Source organism: Gossypium hirsutum, chromosome A08 (assembly GCF_007990345.1).
Source record: "Gossypium hirsutum isolate 1008001.06 chromosome A08, Gossypium_hirsutum_v2.1, whole genome shotgun sequence".
Taxonomy (NCBI): domain Eukaryota; kingdom Viridiplantae; phylum Streptophyta; class Magnoliopsida; order Malvales; family Malvaceae; genus Gossypium; species Gossypium hirsutum.
In genome coordinates, this window is record NC_053431.1 from 68160128 (window position 1) to 68176701 (window position 16574).

Consider the following 16574-nt stretch of genomic DNA (forward strand, 5'->3'; position numbering starts at 1 on the left):
TGCTCGTTCCACCTCCATTCGCATCGCACTGCATTACTGGATGAACCTATGTAAAACCAAGTAAACCATCAATTTTTCTATTCAAAAGTTCAACCTGATTGGAAAGCATAGTAACCGAATCGACATTAAAAATGCCAGCTATTTTCGTTGGCTTTTCCTCATGACTTGCCACTGATAATTGTTCAGTGACATCTCTTCTATGAACTCATAAGCTTCTTCAGGGGTCTTATTATTGATGGTTCCACAGGCAGCTGCATCGATCATTTGTCTAGTTGAGGGATTCAAATCGTTGTGAAAAGTTTGAACTTGTAGCCAAAGAGGCAACCCATGATGAGGGCACCTTCTCAATAGATCCTTGTATCTCTCCCATGCATTATAAAGTGTTTCTAAATCCATCTGCACAAAATAAGAGATATCATTCCTTAATTTAGCCATTTTAGCCGGTGGAAAATATTTAAGTAAAAATTTTTCAGTCATTTGTTCCCAAGTGGTGATTGACCCTCACGGTAACGAGTTCAACCACTGTTTAGCCTTATTCCTTAAAGAAAAGAGAAATAACCGAAGGTGAATGGCATCATCAGAAACACCATTAATCTTAAATGTATCGCAGAATTCCAGAAAATTTGCTAAATGAGTGTTTGGATCCTCGTCCCGCAAACCATCAAACTGAACAAACTGTTGTATCATTTGAATAGTGCTAGGTTTCAGTTCAAAATTATTTGCAGCAACCGCAGGTCTAACTATACTCGATTCAGTTCCTATTGAAGTATGTTTAGCATAATCATACATAATACGAGGAGCAGGATTCTGATCTATTAGATTTGCAGCAACCAAAGAAGGTAGTGGTTTATTCTAATTTTCAGCCATCTCCTCGGTATTAGTGTGAATATCGCCCTCTCGCTCTTCCTCTATGTATTGTAGACTTCGCCTTATTTCTCTTTGGTTTCTGCGAGCTGTGCTCTCGATCTCACTAACAAAAAGCAAAGGTCCTGACGGGTTTCTTCTAGTCATCAACTATAAAAACCTACTAGAACTAAAAAAAGAAAAATTAAACTAAAAGCAAAAAGTAAATTACAATAAAAGTAAAAATGGATAAAGTAATAAAAATCAAGCGTTCTTAATATCTTAGTCCCCGGAAACAGCGCCAAAAACTTGATGGTCGTTAAACTAACTAAAAATTCAACTAAGGCAAGCGTACCTACCGAACAATACTATAGCTATGGTGAGACTGGAAATATCGTATCCACGAGAACTAAAAGTACTAATAATTACTATCTTTTTTATTATCTAGCCTCAGAATTACAGGATGTTTTAAAACTAAAACTAATTATCTAATTAACTAAGATTACGACAGAGATTAAAGTTGAAAAATACTTTCTAGAAAACCAATGGAGAAGACAATACCCAAGGAAGAATCTACCTAGACTTCACTTATTACTTTTGAATTAGACGATTTATTCACTTGACTTAATCTGTAGAAGTCCCTAGTTTATGTTATTATCTCTCTCAAGACTAAAAACAACTGACTCTAGGTTGATTAATCGAAATCTCTTTCTAATTAAAACCCCTATTGTCACATTAACTCGATCTATGGATTCCCTTATTAGATTTGACTCTAATCTGGCAGATTTATATCGTCCTATCTCTAGGATAGCATGCAACTTTGCTTAATTATAAAGGATCTACTCTTAAACAGTGACTTTTGCTCTACTGAATAAGCACATCAAAACCTGAATTAATATCCTGGAATATTAAAGTAAGAATTAGAACTCAAAACTAAGAATAAGAACAAGTATTTATCATATAATTCAAATAGTAATAAGGTCCATCTTAGGTTTTAATCTCCCTTAGGTATTTAGGGAGTTTAGTTCATAACAATAGAGAAAAACATCTCAAAATTGGGAAAACAAAAAAACATAAAGAACCTGATACATGATATTCGCAACAGGCGTTGAAAATCTATAATTAGTCGTTCTTGAAACTAACTATTATCATGATGAAGGCAACTGTACCTATCGAACAGTAATATAGCTTTAGCAAGACCAGATTGTCGAACCCAAAGGAACTAAGAGTACTAGTAATTACTTTCTTTTTATTATCTAGCCTAAAAATTAAGGGATTTGTTTATCTAAACTAATTAACTAAACTAAGAGTGCACAGGGAGAAAATTAGAAAACAACTTTTAAAACTCGATTGATTAAGACAATACCTAAGGAAAAATCCACCTAAACTTCACTTGTTATTTGACTCTGAATCAGACGATTATTCATTAGACTTGATCTGTAGAAATCTCTAAGTTATATTATTATCTCTCTCGAGACTAATAACGTCTAACCCTAGGCTGATTAATTGAAATCTCTTTCTAATTAATGCCCTAGTGTTGCATTAACTCGATCTATGGATCCCCTTATTAGGTTTCACCCTAATTCGGTAAAATTTTGTCACCTTATCTCTAGGCGTGCAATCAACTCCACTTAATTATGACAAATTTACTCTTAGACAGGGTCTATTCCTCCTCTGAATAAGAGCATTAACTCGAATCAATATCCTGGAATATTAAAACAAGAATTAAGAATAAGTAAAATATTTATCATACAATTCAGATAACAAGATCCGTCTTAGGTTTCATTCCCTTTAGGTATTTAGGGGGTTTAGTTCATAATTATAGAAGAAAACATCTCAGAAGAATAGTAAATACAAAACATAAAGAAAACACAAAACCCCTGAATGGAAATTGAAGGGAGAACTTCAGTCTTGATGATGAATTCAGCTTCTGAGATGGACAAATCGGCTTTTCTTAAGTAATTCCTTGCTTCCTACTCTACGTCTCGATTCTTAAGTGCCTCATCAGGTGTTTAAATAGGCTTTAGAATGCCTAAGAGCCCTCAAAATTAGCTTTTTCTGAATAGGGTTATACTTGGGCTCAACAGGGACACGCCCGTGTGCGATTACTCTAGCTCATGGTCAAGGCTGTTGAATAGGTACGGGGGTGTAGTCTACCCGTGTAGGTTACGCGTCGATCCTACCAAAGAAACACGGCCGTGTGACATGCCCATGTGAGGAAGTCCAGGCTGTGTTGATTTTCCATGTGGGTCCATTTTCTCCGTTTTCGGCCCGTTTCTCGCTCTTTTTACTCTCCTATACCCACCTAAGTATAAAACATGAAATTAAAGAATTAAGAGCATTGAATTCACCAAATCTAAGGAGAAATCATCCATAAATGTGTTAAGCATGGGATAAAAATATGTATAAATTATGGTTTATCAAATACCCCCACACTTAAGCGTTTGCTTGTCCTCAAGAAAAATCCTCAACTCACAATCAAAATAAATTCTTCTCAATTTATAATCCCTATCAATAATATCTCAAAATAATCCATAAGTATTCATACATTAAAAATTCAACTAAAAGTACATCAAAGTTTCAAACATTCCAAGTTGATCATTTTATCACGAAAACATAGGTGTCTCCCCTTATCTAAGTGATTACCTTTGATCAAAATATCACAGAGTTTAACATCCTCACTAAAGATTCACTCAAATCACTCTAGGTGTTTAAGGACATTAATTAAAGCACTCATTAGTCAATATGAAAAGTTATTGCCATAGGCTTGCTTGAAAATCAAATCTCTACCACCATATATTGAGCTGATACATTAATCAAAAAGGTCTTTAGAGGGTTGTAACGTGGCTTTGGTTTGGGGGTGTGGTCACAAGCTGAAGGAAAAGGTTAGAATCGAGATTGAATTGAAAAATTGCCTAGCTAGAAAAATAACTAGTCATTAGTTGAATATAATTGAGCTTCTTTTCAGAAAATGGAATTAACACTCAAGCTTAAAAACGACGAATTACTACTAATATGTATTGCAGTAATCTTTTTTTTTAAGAACGAGTCAAATACATAGAAGAACAAAACATAGCTAAGCAATTAGTTCAAATCAAATCTCGACAAAAATAGGGATCAAATTAGGGGATTTCAACAATAATGGGTTATGGGTTAATATTGAGGGTAAATCAATTAATGGCTTGTTAGGCTCAAAGGGGTTCACTAAGGGTTAATTATGAAGGTAGGCTTTTATGGAGTGAGTGGGTTAAATCTAAGTGCCTTTATCATCTTGACATATCAAATCAAATGGTGTGGTTTTGACATACATAATCAAGCAAGCTCTAGAATAACAAATCAATACTGACACACTCATAATAAAAGTGAGCATAAAAGAAATAAAATATGCTCTAAAGGTTCAAGATCTCACAAAAAATTATGGCTTTTTGATGTTTAAACTTGTGAATTTCAACTCAAGATAATACCTAAACTAAAAGTTTTTTAATTTTTCAAAAATCAACTTATCTTGCTTGATTCCCTAATGTTTTAAAGTTTAAACAATCAATGCATAAATGCCTATGTTTTAATTCAAGACATATCAATAAAAATCATAAATTAATTAAAATTTATTCTAATAGTGATATGAGTGATTCACGTGAGAATAAGACAAAATTCAGGGATTTCTAATGATGATATAAGAGACCCCTCACACTTAAGATGTACATTGCCCTCAATGTACAAAGATAGATATAGTGAAAAATATAGATAAATAATCGTAAGATAGGGAGAGGGGTGAAACTTTCTGAATGATGAATGAACTCCTTAAATTGGAGTTATGGAGAATAATCAGCCAAGGCAATGATGAGAGTGGAGGAGGATACTCTAGTGGTGGTAGAGGCTCATTAGTCCATAAGTCCTGCGCCAAAAGAATATTATACCTAGTGGTGGCTATAGTCATGGTCGAGTAGGACATGGCAGTCGTGAAGAACCTTTGCCAGTGCAGTTTTTAGTTCCTATGCGATGATGAGCTTTGGAGCTCTTTATAACTGTGATAGAATTAGGAACTCTTTAGGAAATATAAGGAAAGATAATTACTTGTAATGAAATAGCCAAAAATAAAAAATCGTAAAAACTAATATTAAACTAATATTAAAGGAAAATAAAAATAAAAATACTTAAAGAAGATAAATAAAGATAAAAGTGAAAATAAAAATAATAAATAAAAAGTATTTAAACATCGTCATCGTCGGATGGTTCGCGAGGTGGTAGTGGCGATGAAATGAAAAGGTGCTAACAAATCTAGTGAAGTGTAGCATCAATGTGATCAAAACGCTGAAAACACTGCTGCTCAAATCGAGTAAGGTGCTCAGAGATGCCAGAGTATGAAGCCGCCGCATGAACTGGACGATGGATGGGTGGTGGCTAAGACGGTGGGTCCTCATGATGTGGAGGGACATCATCAGTAATATCCTCTAGGTCCTCCTCCTAAGTGGACTAGACGAGGCAGTACTGAGGAGGGTAGGTGCCACATATTTTCTTGATCATCCTCATGTTTAGCATGCTCAAGATGCCTTGTGGGGACATCTGGCTGATGTGAGTGAGGGAGGAGGATTGTGTCGCTATGTTGAGGAGTCGGAAATGTTGTGCCAATCGAGTCACATAGGGCCCAATAGAGATGACACCCCTCCGATGTCGCTTCGTCTGATGGCGGATGGTGAGGGCGATGAAGTAGGCGAAGTCGAGGATGTGCCCATTCGCCATGCTCCATAAGAAATAGGCATCGTGGGTGCACACGGCCGTGTCGAACAGCCGTGTCGCAATGCCGTGTCGCACGGCCGTGTCTTGCTTCGTTCGCTTCTCCCACACCCGTGTATGATAGCCCATGCCCGTGTTAGTTTGACAGTTTCGACCACGGGGGCTTGGCACGGGCGTGTCGAACGGCGGTGCTAAATTGACAGGTTTGCCCATGGTTTCAAAACACGGGCGTGTCGCATGCCCGTGTTGGTTTGGCAGTTTCGCCCACGGCCTTATCACACAGCCGTGGTAACTTATCGCATCCCGTGTTGGGGAAAAATTTTTGCCTTGTTTTTATACGGCAGTATCGAACGGCCATGTCTCCTTCTGTGGTATCAGCACGGACTAAGGTACGCCCGTGTGCCTGGCCATGTGGATGGGAAAACCCTGTGTTTCAAGACTCAATTAGTAGGTTAGATGTGAAAAACTAGAATTTAAATAAATCATTACTGTTAGTGGTCGGGTTGCCTCCTGAGAAATGCTTATTTATAGTCTAAGCTTGACTTACCTCCCTAGTGTGTGATCATGGTGGCTCGAGGAGTTTGTACTCCTCATCTCTACTATCAACTTTATCAATATAAGGTTTAAGACAAGTATTATTTACCTTAAAAGTTCTAAATTTGGGGTGAATTACCTCGATTGTACCATATGGGAAAATACTGAGTACCGTGAGAAGAATTTCTTCATTAGGTTCAAAAGTGGTAATGCGAGGATCTGCTGCATCTAGTAGTACTTTGTCTCCAACCTTAAGTTGATTTGGTGATGTATTGAGCTCGTCCTGGCTTGGTTTCAGTTTATCGGGTGTTCTCAGTTTCTATGTCCGCCATTCATCTAATTCCTCGATTTGTAGCCTTCGTTCTTCATAGATAGGTCCTTTGCTATTGCTTAAACATGGCTTGTGTAGGTTCTTCAAACTTATTTCCTGTAAAGTAGGTTGCACCACATAGTTAGTTTTAGTAAAATGATCTATACAACCACCTTCAATTTTCGATGTGTTACTCGAATTACGAGCTTGAAGGGTCATTGTTTCGTCTCCCACACGAAGTGTGAGTTCACCTGTGCCAACATCAATTATTGTTCTAACGGTTGCTAAAAAAGGCCTCCCTAAAATTAAAGGAACGTTACTATCCTCTTCTATGTCTAGAACAACGAAATCAACTGGGAATATAAATTTGTCAATTTTAACAAGTACATCTTCAATAATCCCCTCAGGAAAGCTAATTGTTTTATCGGCTAATTGAAACTCATCCTAGTTTTTTTGGGTTTCCCAAGATCTAGTTGTTTAAACATTTTGTAAGGCATGACATTGATACTAGCCCCTAAATCAGCCAAAGCATTATTAACCTCTAGGCTACCAATTAAATAGGGAATTGTAAAACTCCCTAGATCTTTTAATTTGTTGGTTAGCTTATTCTGTAGTATGGCTGAACAAACCGCATTTAGTTCCACATGCGACGCCTCATCCAACTTCCACTTATTTGTTAAAAGCTCCTTTAAGTATTTGACTGCGTTTGGCATCTGCAAAAGAGCTTTAATAAATAGTAATTTAATATGTAACTTCTTTAATAATTTAAGGAATTTATCGAATAGTTCTTCTGTGCGGTCTTTCCTTGTCGCGTTTGGGTATGGCACACGAGGTTTGTACTCTTTACTCACTGGTTTCTGGTCATTGTGGTCCACCTCACCCTTACCTTTACTTACCACAATTTTTTTCCTTTGTTCTAGTTCAGGTGCAACTAACCCTTCCTCATCTTGAATGGTAATTGTATTGATTTGCTTCCTTGGGTTAGATTCAGTGTTACTCGGTAGGCTACCTTGTGGTCATTCAGATATCAATTTAATGAGCTGACCGATCTGAGTTTCGAGCCCTTGGATCGACGATTGTTGATTTTTAAATGCTGTCTCGGTATTCTGGAAACGAGTTTCTGACACTGAGATGAATTTTGTTAGCATCTCCTCAAGGTTCGGCTTTTTCTCTTGTTGGTAGGGTGGTTGTTGGAAGCCTAGAAGTGGTGGTGGTCGCTGATTCCCTTGGCCTCCCCATGAGAAATTTGGGTGGTTCCTCTAACCTGCATTGTAAGTATTACTATAAGGATTATTTTGAGATCGAGAATTATTACCCACTTAATTTAACTGCTCGTTCTTCATGTTGTGGCCATAGAATGGGTAATCTGAATTGCTTGATCCACCTCTACTTGATTCGCACTGCATTATTGGGTAAACCTGGGAAGAACCAAGAAAACCGTCAATCTTTCTGTTCAAACGTTCTACCTAATTAGAGAGCATGGTGACCGAATTGACGTTAAAAATGCTGGCTGTTTTCGTTAGTTTTGTCCTCTTGACTTGCCACTGATAATTATTCAGTGACATCTCTTCTATAAATTTATAAGCATCTTCAGGTGTCTTATTATTGATAGTTTCGCCAGCGGCTGCGTCGATCATCTGTCGAGTCGAAGGATTCAGACCATTGTGAAACGTTTGAACCTGTAGCCAGAGTGGTAACCCATGGTGAGGGCACCTCCTCAACAGGTCCTTGTATCTCTCCCATGCATCGTAGAGTATTTCTAAATTCATTTGCACAAAAGAAGAGATATCATTACGTAATTTGGTTGTTTTAGTCGGTGGAAAATATTTAATAAAAACTTTTCGGTCATTTGTTCCCAAGTAGTGATTGACCCTCGTGGTAACGAGTTCAACTATTATTTAGCCCTATTTCTCAACGAAAAGGGAAACAACCGAAGGTGAATGACATTATCAGAAACGCCATTGATTTTAAAAGTGTCGCAAAACTCTAAGAAATTTGCCAAGTGAGCGTTGGGATCCTTGTCCTACAAACCATCAAACTGAACAAACTGTTGGATCATTTTAATGGTGTGAGGTTTCAGTTCAAAATTATTTGCAGCAACAGCAGGCTTCACTATGCTCGATTTAGTTCCTGTTAAAGAAGGTTTAGCATAATCATACATAGTACGTGGAGTAGGATTTTGATTAGCAGCAATCGTAGGAGGTAGCAAATTTTCTTGGTTTTCAGCCATCTCCTCGGCTGTGATTGAAATATCGTCCTCTTGCTCTTCCTCTTCCTCTGTGTACTTAAGCTTTGCCTTATTTCTCTTTAGTTTCTGCAAACTGTGCGATCAATCTCACTATCAAACAGTAATGGTCTTGACGGGTTTCTTCTGATCATAAACTAGAAAAAGCCTGTTAGAAGAAAATAAATGAAGAATTAGAAAAGAGAATAAAAATTTAAATAGTAATAAAAGTAAAATGGATAAAGTAATAAAAATCGAGTGTTCCTAATATCCTAGTTCCCCGGCAATAGTGCCAAAAACTTGATACGTGATATTCGCGACAGGTTTTAAAAATTTATAATTAATTGTTCTTGAAACTAACTATTTTCACGATGAAGGCAAGCGTACCTATCGAACAGTAGTATAGCTTTAGCAAGACGGGATTGTCGAACCCAAAGGAACCAAGAGTACTAGTAATTACTTTCTATTTATTATCTAGCCTAAAAATTAAGAGATTTGTTTATCTAAACTAATTAACTAAACTGAGAGTGCACAGAGAGAAAATTGGAAAAAAGCTTTTGGGAAAACTCGATTAATTAAGACAATACCCAAGGAAAAATCCACCTAGACTTCACTTGTTATTTGACTCTGAATCAGACGATTTATTCATTTGACTTGATCCGTAGAAATCCCTAAGTTATATTATTATCTCTCTCGAGACTAATAACGTCTAACCCTAGGTTGATTAATTGAAATCTCTTTCTAATTAACGCCCTAGTGTTGCTTTAACTCGATCTATGGATCCCCTTATTAGGTTTCACCCTAATCCGGCTAAATCTTATCACCCTATCTCTAGGTGTGCAATCAACTCCGCTTAATTATGGCAAATTTACTCTTAGACAGGGTCTATTCCTCCTCTGAATAAGAGCATTAACTCGAATCAATATCCTGGAATATTAAAACAAGAATTAATAACACATAATTAAGAACAAGTCAAATATTTATCATACAATTCAGATAACAAGATCCGTCTTAGGTTTCATTCCCCTTAGGTATTTAGGGGGTTTAGTTCATAATTATAGAAGAAAACATCTCAGAAGAATAATGAATACAAAACATAAAGAAAACACAAAACCCCTGAATGAAAATTGAAGGGAGATCTTCAGTCTTGATGATGAATCCGGCTTTTGATATGGACCAATCGGCTTTCCTTGAGTAATTCCGAATTACTGTCGAATCATTCCTGAACTTGTTCGTAATCACATAATTACAATTCATGCTATATCAAAGCATATAAAATACAATTATAAATAAGCTCATTGCATACGAACTTAACTCGTATTTGGAATTGACGGATCGAGTCGACTACTCGATAACCTTACTTTTCCCCCGATCTCAATTCGAATTCTTTTTTTCTTGAGCTATATATATTAAAAATTAAATTATTCAATCACATGTTCTTTCAATTTAGTCAATAACACACACTTAAGCATATTTGCATATTAGCCCTTAAATTTTCACATTTTTACAATTTAGTCTCTATTTAATAAATACACAAAATTCACATAATTTCAATAAGCCCAAGCTTGGCCGATTTACCATAGTGCCCTTAGCGGCCCAAAAATTTCATTTATTTCACATTTCAACCACTCAATTTGCATATTTCACAATTTAATCCCTTTTTGATATTTTTGTCAAAAAATCACTTAACAAAACATGTAAAACTATCATCAAGCTTTCATATTTCAACATTAAACATCAAAGAACACATGGATTCAACAATGGAAACTCTCAAAATCTTAAACGGTTTCAAAATTAAAGGTGCGGGCTAACTAGATTGAGCTGTAACGGTTACAAAAACATAGAAATCATCAAAAACCGAGCTAAAACCGTACCTTAATCAACGATTCAAAGTGACCTAATGGAAAACTTGATTCCTTGGGTTTCTTCTTCTCCAATTTTGGTTCCAAGTGAGAAAGATGGTAACAAATTTCATTTTTTTTATTTTATTAACCTTTATTTGTCTTTTTACTACTTTACCATTAAAAATAATTCATATTTACACAAATGCCAAACCAAATATCATCCACTAACTCACAATTGGACTATTTACCTCATAAGGACTTAAAATTTAAGGTTCTATAGTTGTTTAACACCTTTAGCTAATAGAACGGTACTTTTTCATTTTACGCGATTTAGTCCTTTTTCTCAAATTGAGCAATCAAAACGATAAAATTAGCTCACAAAATTTTTACAAATATCAAATCACATGCTGTAAACGCCAAAAATAATATTAAAATAATTTTTTAACATCGGATTTGTGGTTTCAAAACAACTATTTCGATTTAGCTAAAATCGGGTTGTTACATATAATATACATAGTACGATGAACAGGATCTACAGGAGGCAGTTGAATATTTTGATTGTCACCCATCTCCTCAATAATATTGTTTTCCTCTTGTTCGTCTACTATATTATATTCACATTGTCTTGCTTTTCTAGCCTCTTTATGATTTCTGCTAGCAGTACTTCCAACCTTATTGTCAAAAAGTAATGGTCCCGATGGGTTTCCTCTAGTCATAAACCAAAAGAACCTGCTAGAAGCAAACAAAAGAAAAATTAAAATGTAAAAATTAAATTAAAACAAAAATATTAAAACAAAATAAAATAAAAATGGCTAAATTAATAGAAATAAAGTTTTCCTAATATTTCAGTCCCCAACAATGGCGCCAAAAAAATTGATAGTCACGAAACTAATTAAAAATACGACAAAGGCAAGCACACCAATCGATAAATAGTATAGCTACGGTGAGTAGAGATATCGTATCCACGAGAACTAAAAGTACTAGTAATTACCGTTTTCCTATTATTTAACTGAAGAATTGGAGTGATCGGTTTAAGCTAAAATATACTAAATTAATTAACTAAAGAACTCAACAGAGAATAAATCAGGAAAATAATTTAATAATAACCAAGAAGCTAAACAATACCTAGGAAAGAATCCACCTAGACTTCATCTATCATTATGAATATGAATTAAACGATTTATTCACTTTGTATCTTGATTCGTAAAAATCCCTAAATTAAGCTAATACCTCTTTTAAGAGTAAGAGCAATTGACTCTAGGTTGATTAATTGGAATTTCTTTCTAATTAAAACCCCTATTATCGCATTAATTTGATCTATTGATTCCCTATTAGATTTGACTCTAATCCGGTAGATTTATGTCGTCATATTTCTAAGATTGCATGCAACTCCATTTAATTATGCTAGATCTACTCTTAAACAGGGACTTTTCCTCCTCTAATTTAAGCACATTAAACATGAAATAATATTCGAAAAATATTAAAACAAGAGATAAACACACATAACTAAGAACAAGAATTAAGTATTTATCACGTATAAAAAGAAATCAAATAATAGAATTCACCATAAAGTTTATCTTCCCTAGGTATCTAGAGAATTAGTTCATAATTGTAAATAAAAACATCTCAAAATCAATATAACCACAAAAGATAAAGAAAATCATAAAGAACTTCAAAGAAATTAAAAAGAAATCTTCAATCATGATGGAAATCTGCTTCAAAGTTGATTTTAATGGTGTTCTTCAAGTTGTTTTCTTCAATACTCTTTGATGGCTCCCTATTCTCTTATTCTATTTGGTATTTATAAACTTTAGAATGCCCGAAAAGCCTAAAAATTATGTTTTTCTGCGTGTTTAGAATGCAACTTGCGAAATCGACATGATCTGGCACATGGCCGCGTGTCCAGCTCGTGTGGCTCCTGAAATCTACTTTATTTGTCCGATTTTAGATTGCTTTTCGCTCATTTTACTCCCAAATGCTCTCCTAAGTATAGAAACATGAATTGAAATGATTAGCAGCATAAAATTCACTAATTTGAATAAATAATCATCCAAAAATACTTTAAGAATGAGATTAAAATATATTACTTTTATCACTTATCACTTATCACTTATCACTCTTCTTCTTCTTTCTAGTCTCCTGCTTGTACTGTCCAACTAGCCCTTTAAACAACAGCTAGGATGGTCACGTAGCTGGTTAAATAACAGGTCAAGATGTAACGGAAAATGGTACGGTTGACTAATTTGTTATTTTTTGAAAGTTGAGTAACTGTTGATATAATTTACTTAATTTTTTTTTCCTTTTCAAAATCATAACTATGAATGTTATGATATCCCCAGCGATAGAGCCAAGAGGGGGCTGACAGGGGCCCTGGACTCTCCTGAAATGATTTTTTTCATTTACGCTTTTTATAATTTATAAAATTTTAAATTAATAACGATAAAATTACACTTTTATCCCTAATAAATGATAAAAAATTAATTTAATCATTTAAAAATTATAAAAATATAAACTATTAAAATGATAAAATTATATTTTTAGTAGAATAAAATATCCCTAACACTATTTCGATAAGTAACTAAATAAAATCTACCATTTTCATATAAAAAATCCAACAATATAATGTTGTATAATTTGAAAATATTTTAAAGAACAATTTTAAACTAATCCAACCGACAGGTTCGTTCCAGATTTTTCAACGCTGAGAGGAATCTCACTCTTCAAGTTTCATTCTCTCTGGTCAGAAAAGAACCAACTAAAGTCTACAGCGTAAACGCACTAACACATCCCAACAAAGAACGAGATTGATAAGTAATTGACTACTGCAAGTATTTAAGAATCCTTTTTATTCAGAAAACCAAAAAACCCATGTATGCAAGCAATGTACACGAATTTCCCATTTGTATAATGTTATAATACCATTTTTTTTCCTCTTTTCTAATGATAATGAAATAACAGCAGCTGACAAATGTGTCCCTGTTTCAAGTGCGCTCTCTTTCTCTCTCTTTCATATCATATTAGTAGTAGGCCAGCACATGGAACCTCACCACAAATTTCTCTGTGTTTCAGTTTTTTTGGCTTTTAAGACCAGCTTTTCCCTAGCGAAGTAGGTAATTTCATCTCTTTGAATACTTCATAGCTTTTCCCTTTCTTTTTCCACCTTTTTCTCACTCTTTTATCCATGGATACTGCTCAGAGGCCGCAGGTATATAAGGGTCTCCTTTTTCTTTTTTTATTTTTCTTCACATGAAATCATGATTTTCTTTTTCCTGGGTTGAGTTTTTAAAAGCTAATACCTTTGAGTTTTGAGGCTTCTTTTTCGTTGATTACTTGCTTTAAGGTTTCGCATTTTTTTGCTATGAGATGATGTTGTTCAGCCACCACTAATGGTTGAATTTATGTTGCTGTCGTTTAAGATCTTTCATTTTTTTTTTCCTTTGGGAAAGTACTGCACTTTTCTTTTTCATTCTTTTTCCACCATCTGATAAAAAAAATACTATTTTTATTTGTTTTTATTGGTTGTATAATCTTTCGACTACAAAGCAGCGTCCTTTGCTTTTCTCCGTCTTGTTTTGTTTCTTATTTCATCTCTCTTTTTTTTTTAAATCTATTTACTTTGTGAAACAAAACACCTTTCTTTGATCATGAAGTCATGGCTTTTTCCCCTTTCTTTTGTTTATTTTTGTCTTTTTAAAAATTTCAGGGAATTGAGGTAGTTAAGCCCATGGAAGCTTCAAGAGGTATGGTGGAGAGAAGGACTAGACCTCAAAACGATCAAGCTTTGAACTGTCCCAGGTGCAATTCAACCAACACCAAGTTTTGTTATTATAATAACTACAGTCTTTCTCAGCCAAGATATTTCTGCAAAACTTGTCGAAGGTATTGGACTGAAGGTGGTTCCCTCAGGAATGTTCCTGTTGGAGGTGGTTCAAGGAAGAACAAGAGGGCTTTATCATCACCACCACCACCACCACCACCACCAGCAGCAGCTTCATCTAAAAAGCTTGGTGATCTAACAACCCCACCTACTCCTCAAAACCCTAAAATCCATGAAGGTCAAGACCTTAACCTAGCTTACCCACCACCAACTGAGGACTATAATAGCTTGCCAAAGTTCGTTGAGGTGCCCTATAGCCACAAAAGCAACCATCAGAACTCTACCTCCTCTTCAACTCATCTCAATGCTATGGAGCTCTTGAAGACTGGTATTAGTTCAAGAGGCTTGAGTTCGTTCATGTCGATGTCGGTTTCTGATTCTAATACGGTATACTCAAGTGGGTTTCCAATGCAAGACTTCAAACCGACTCTGAATTTTTCCCTTGATGGACTGGAAACTGGCTTCGGGAATCTTAAAGGGGTCGAGGAAAGTGGTGCAAGGCTTTTCTTTCCTATGGAGGAATTAAAGCAGGTTCCGAGCAATGCTAACGAATTGGAGCAGAATAGAGGACAGGGAGAATCTACCGGTTACTGGAGTGGGATGTTGGGGGGAGGACATTGGTGATAGGAACAGCCAAAAGTAACATGGTTTAACAGGACGAAGGTAGACTTCATGCTTTCCTTCTTACATAATCGGTGACTAGTTTGATTACTAACAGCAGGTACTTTTGGGGAAATGGTTAGCTTTTTACGAGCTCGTTTGATACCCTTTTTACTTGTATTGTTGTACTGTAGTAGTACCTTTCTCTACTCTTTGATCAGTGTGGGTGTTTGAAGCTTCTTTTAGGATGGCTTCAAAAGGTTGACATCAAGTGGTGTGTGTGTGCATAAATATAAAAAGAGCAGTAAACTATGCGACTAGGCACCAGGCAATCGAAAAGACGAGAGGAACTAAAAGTTCTTGGCTACTTGCTGCTGCTTGGGATTGGATTGCACTATGATTTTGGTTACACCCTGGTTGTTGATCTTCTAATACTGTGTGCCATGTTGTTAGGTAGCCGAAAAACAATGTAATTAGCAGTTTGATGAGCAGATAATGACTTTGGTTGAATTAAGAAATTGTGATTGGTGTAGTTAGTTATAAACATGGATTGTGTATTAGTATTTTGGTTGAGGTTGAGTGAGTTGGAAAGATGGGCGTCAGTCCTCTGCAGCATTACTTTTTTGTTTCTCTTTCTCTCTTTTTGGCTTGACAAACAGGTCATAAAATGTCGGGTCCTATCAGCAACTTCTGGGTTTTGAGAGATTCTTCCAACTCCTCCCCAGCCTTAAAAAGCAATCCTTCATTAGCAAGTGTACTATTTTGAGAAGGAATAACCCAGAAAAAATGAATTACTTATGTTAGGTCTGACCCCATCCCTGCCCATGCTTTTCCACTTTCTAATGCAGCCTTAGCACATACCTTTTTCTTTTTTATTTTAAATGAACAGAAGTGTTAGGGTCATTAATATTGATTCTTGATCTAGTTAGGCTACATGTGTTTAGATGCATTTGTTTTTTCTTGTATAGCAAAGTACTTCATGTCCATGAAGTTATATTCGTAAACCAGTAAACCCTAATACACATGTGAATTCGAAGACAAAGAAGCTCTTAGCAGCTTTGACTAGGTGCATTTCCATGTAGTGGAGAGGGCCCACAAACATTCTCCTTGGGAGCGGTGCTTAAGAATAATTTCCACCATCCTCGCAAAATCATTTAGAGATAGCCACGCGAATAGGGCCGAGATTAGAAAATTTTTTTAGGGTTAAGAATTAAATTATATTTATGATGAAAAATATAATTATTTTAATACTTTATATTTTATATTTTTTAAGGATTATATAGAATTTTATCATTTTGGTATTAAAAGTGTAATTTTATTATTAATTTAAAATTTTATAAATTATAAAAATATTTAAATTGATTTTTTTTTTATTTTAGGGGATAGTTTGCCATTATAGGGAGGGGATGCCATTGTTCAAAGGCATAATCACCTATTTGACTCTTTAATTTTATAATAATTTTTAATAATTTATTTAATTTTCAGCTTTTTAACTTTTATTTTTATTTGAAAGATTAATGTTTATTAATTTTGCTAATGTGACGTACATGTGGGTTATCATTTGGATGACATGTCAACAATTAAATAATTTTTAATTTTAAAAATTTA

At 35.1% G+C, this 16574-nt stretch overlaps 1 protein-coding gene and 2 non-coding genes across 11 annotated transcripts; all 3 read left to right on the top strand.

Annotated features, from left to right (window-relative positions):
* Window positions 1-322: 322 nt before the first annotated feature.
* Window positions 323-429, top strand: LOC121205442 (small nucleolar RNA R71). The gene has a single exon (XR_005900520.1). It is a non-coding gene; the product is annotated as a small nucleolar RNA R71 (small nucleolar RNA).
* Window positions 430-8116: 7687 nt separating this feature from the next.
* Window positions 8117-8223, top strand: LOC121205904 (small nucleolar RNA R71). The gene has a single exon (XR_005900977.1). It is a non-coding gene; the product is annotated as a small nucleolar RNA R71 (small nucleolar RNA).
* Window positions 8224-13387: 5164 nt separating this feature from the next.
* On the top strand, window positions 13388-15584 carry LOC107946715 (dof zinc finger protein DOF1.8). Of its 9 annotated transcripts, none has more exons than XM_016881181.2 (3): window positions 13388-13694; window positions 14193-14284; window positions 14369-15584. In XM_016881181.2, the coding sequence occupies exons 1-3, from the start codon at window positions 13671-13673 to the stop codon at window positions 14988-14990; spliced, it is 738 nt and encodes a 245-aa protein (XP_016736670.1). In that variant the 5' UTR covers window positions 13388-13670; the 3' UTR covers window positions 14991-15584. The 9 variants fall into 9 exon arrangements, with proteins under 9 accessions (XP_016736670.1, XP_016736678.1, XP_040930448.1 ...); XM_016881189.2 differs by having other exon boundaries at window positions 13390-13599; XM_041074514.1 differs by having other exon boundaries at window positions 13390-13595.
* Window positions 15585-16574: the final 990 nt, after the last annotated feature.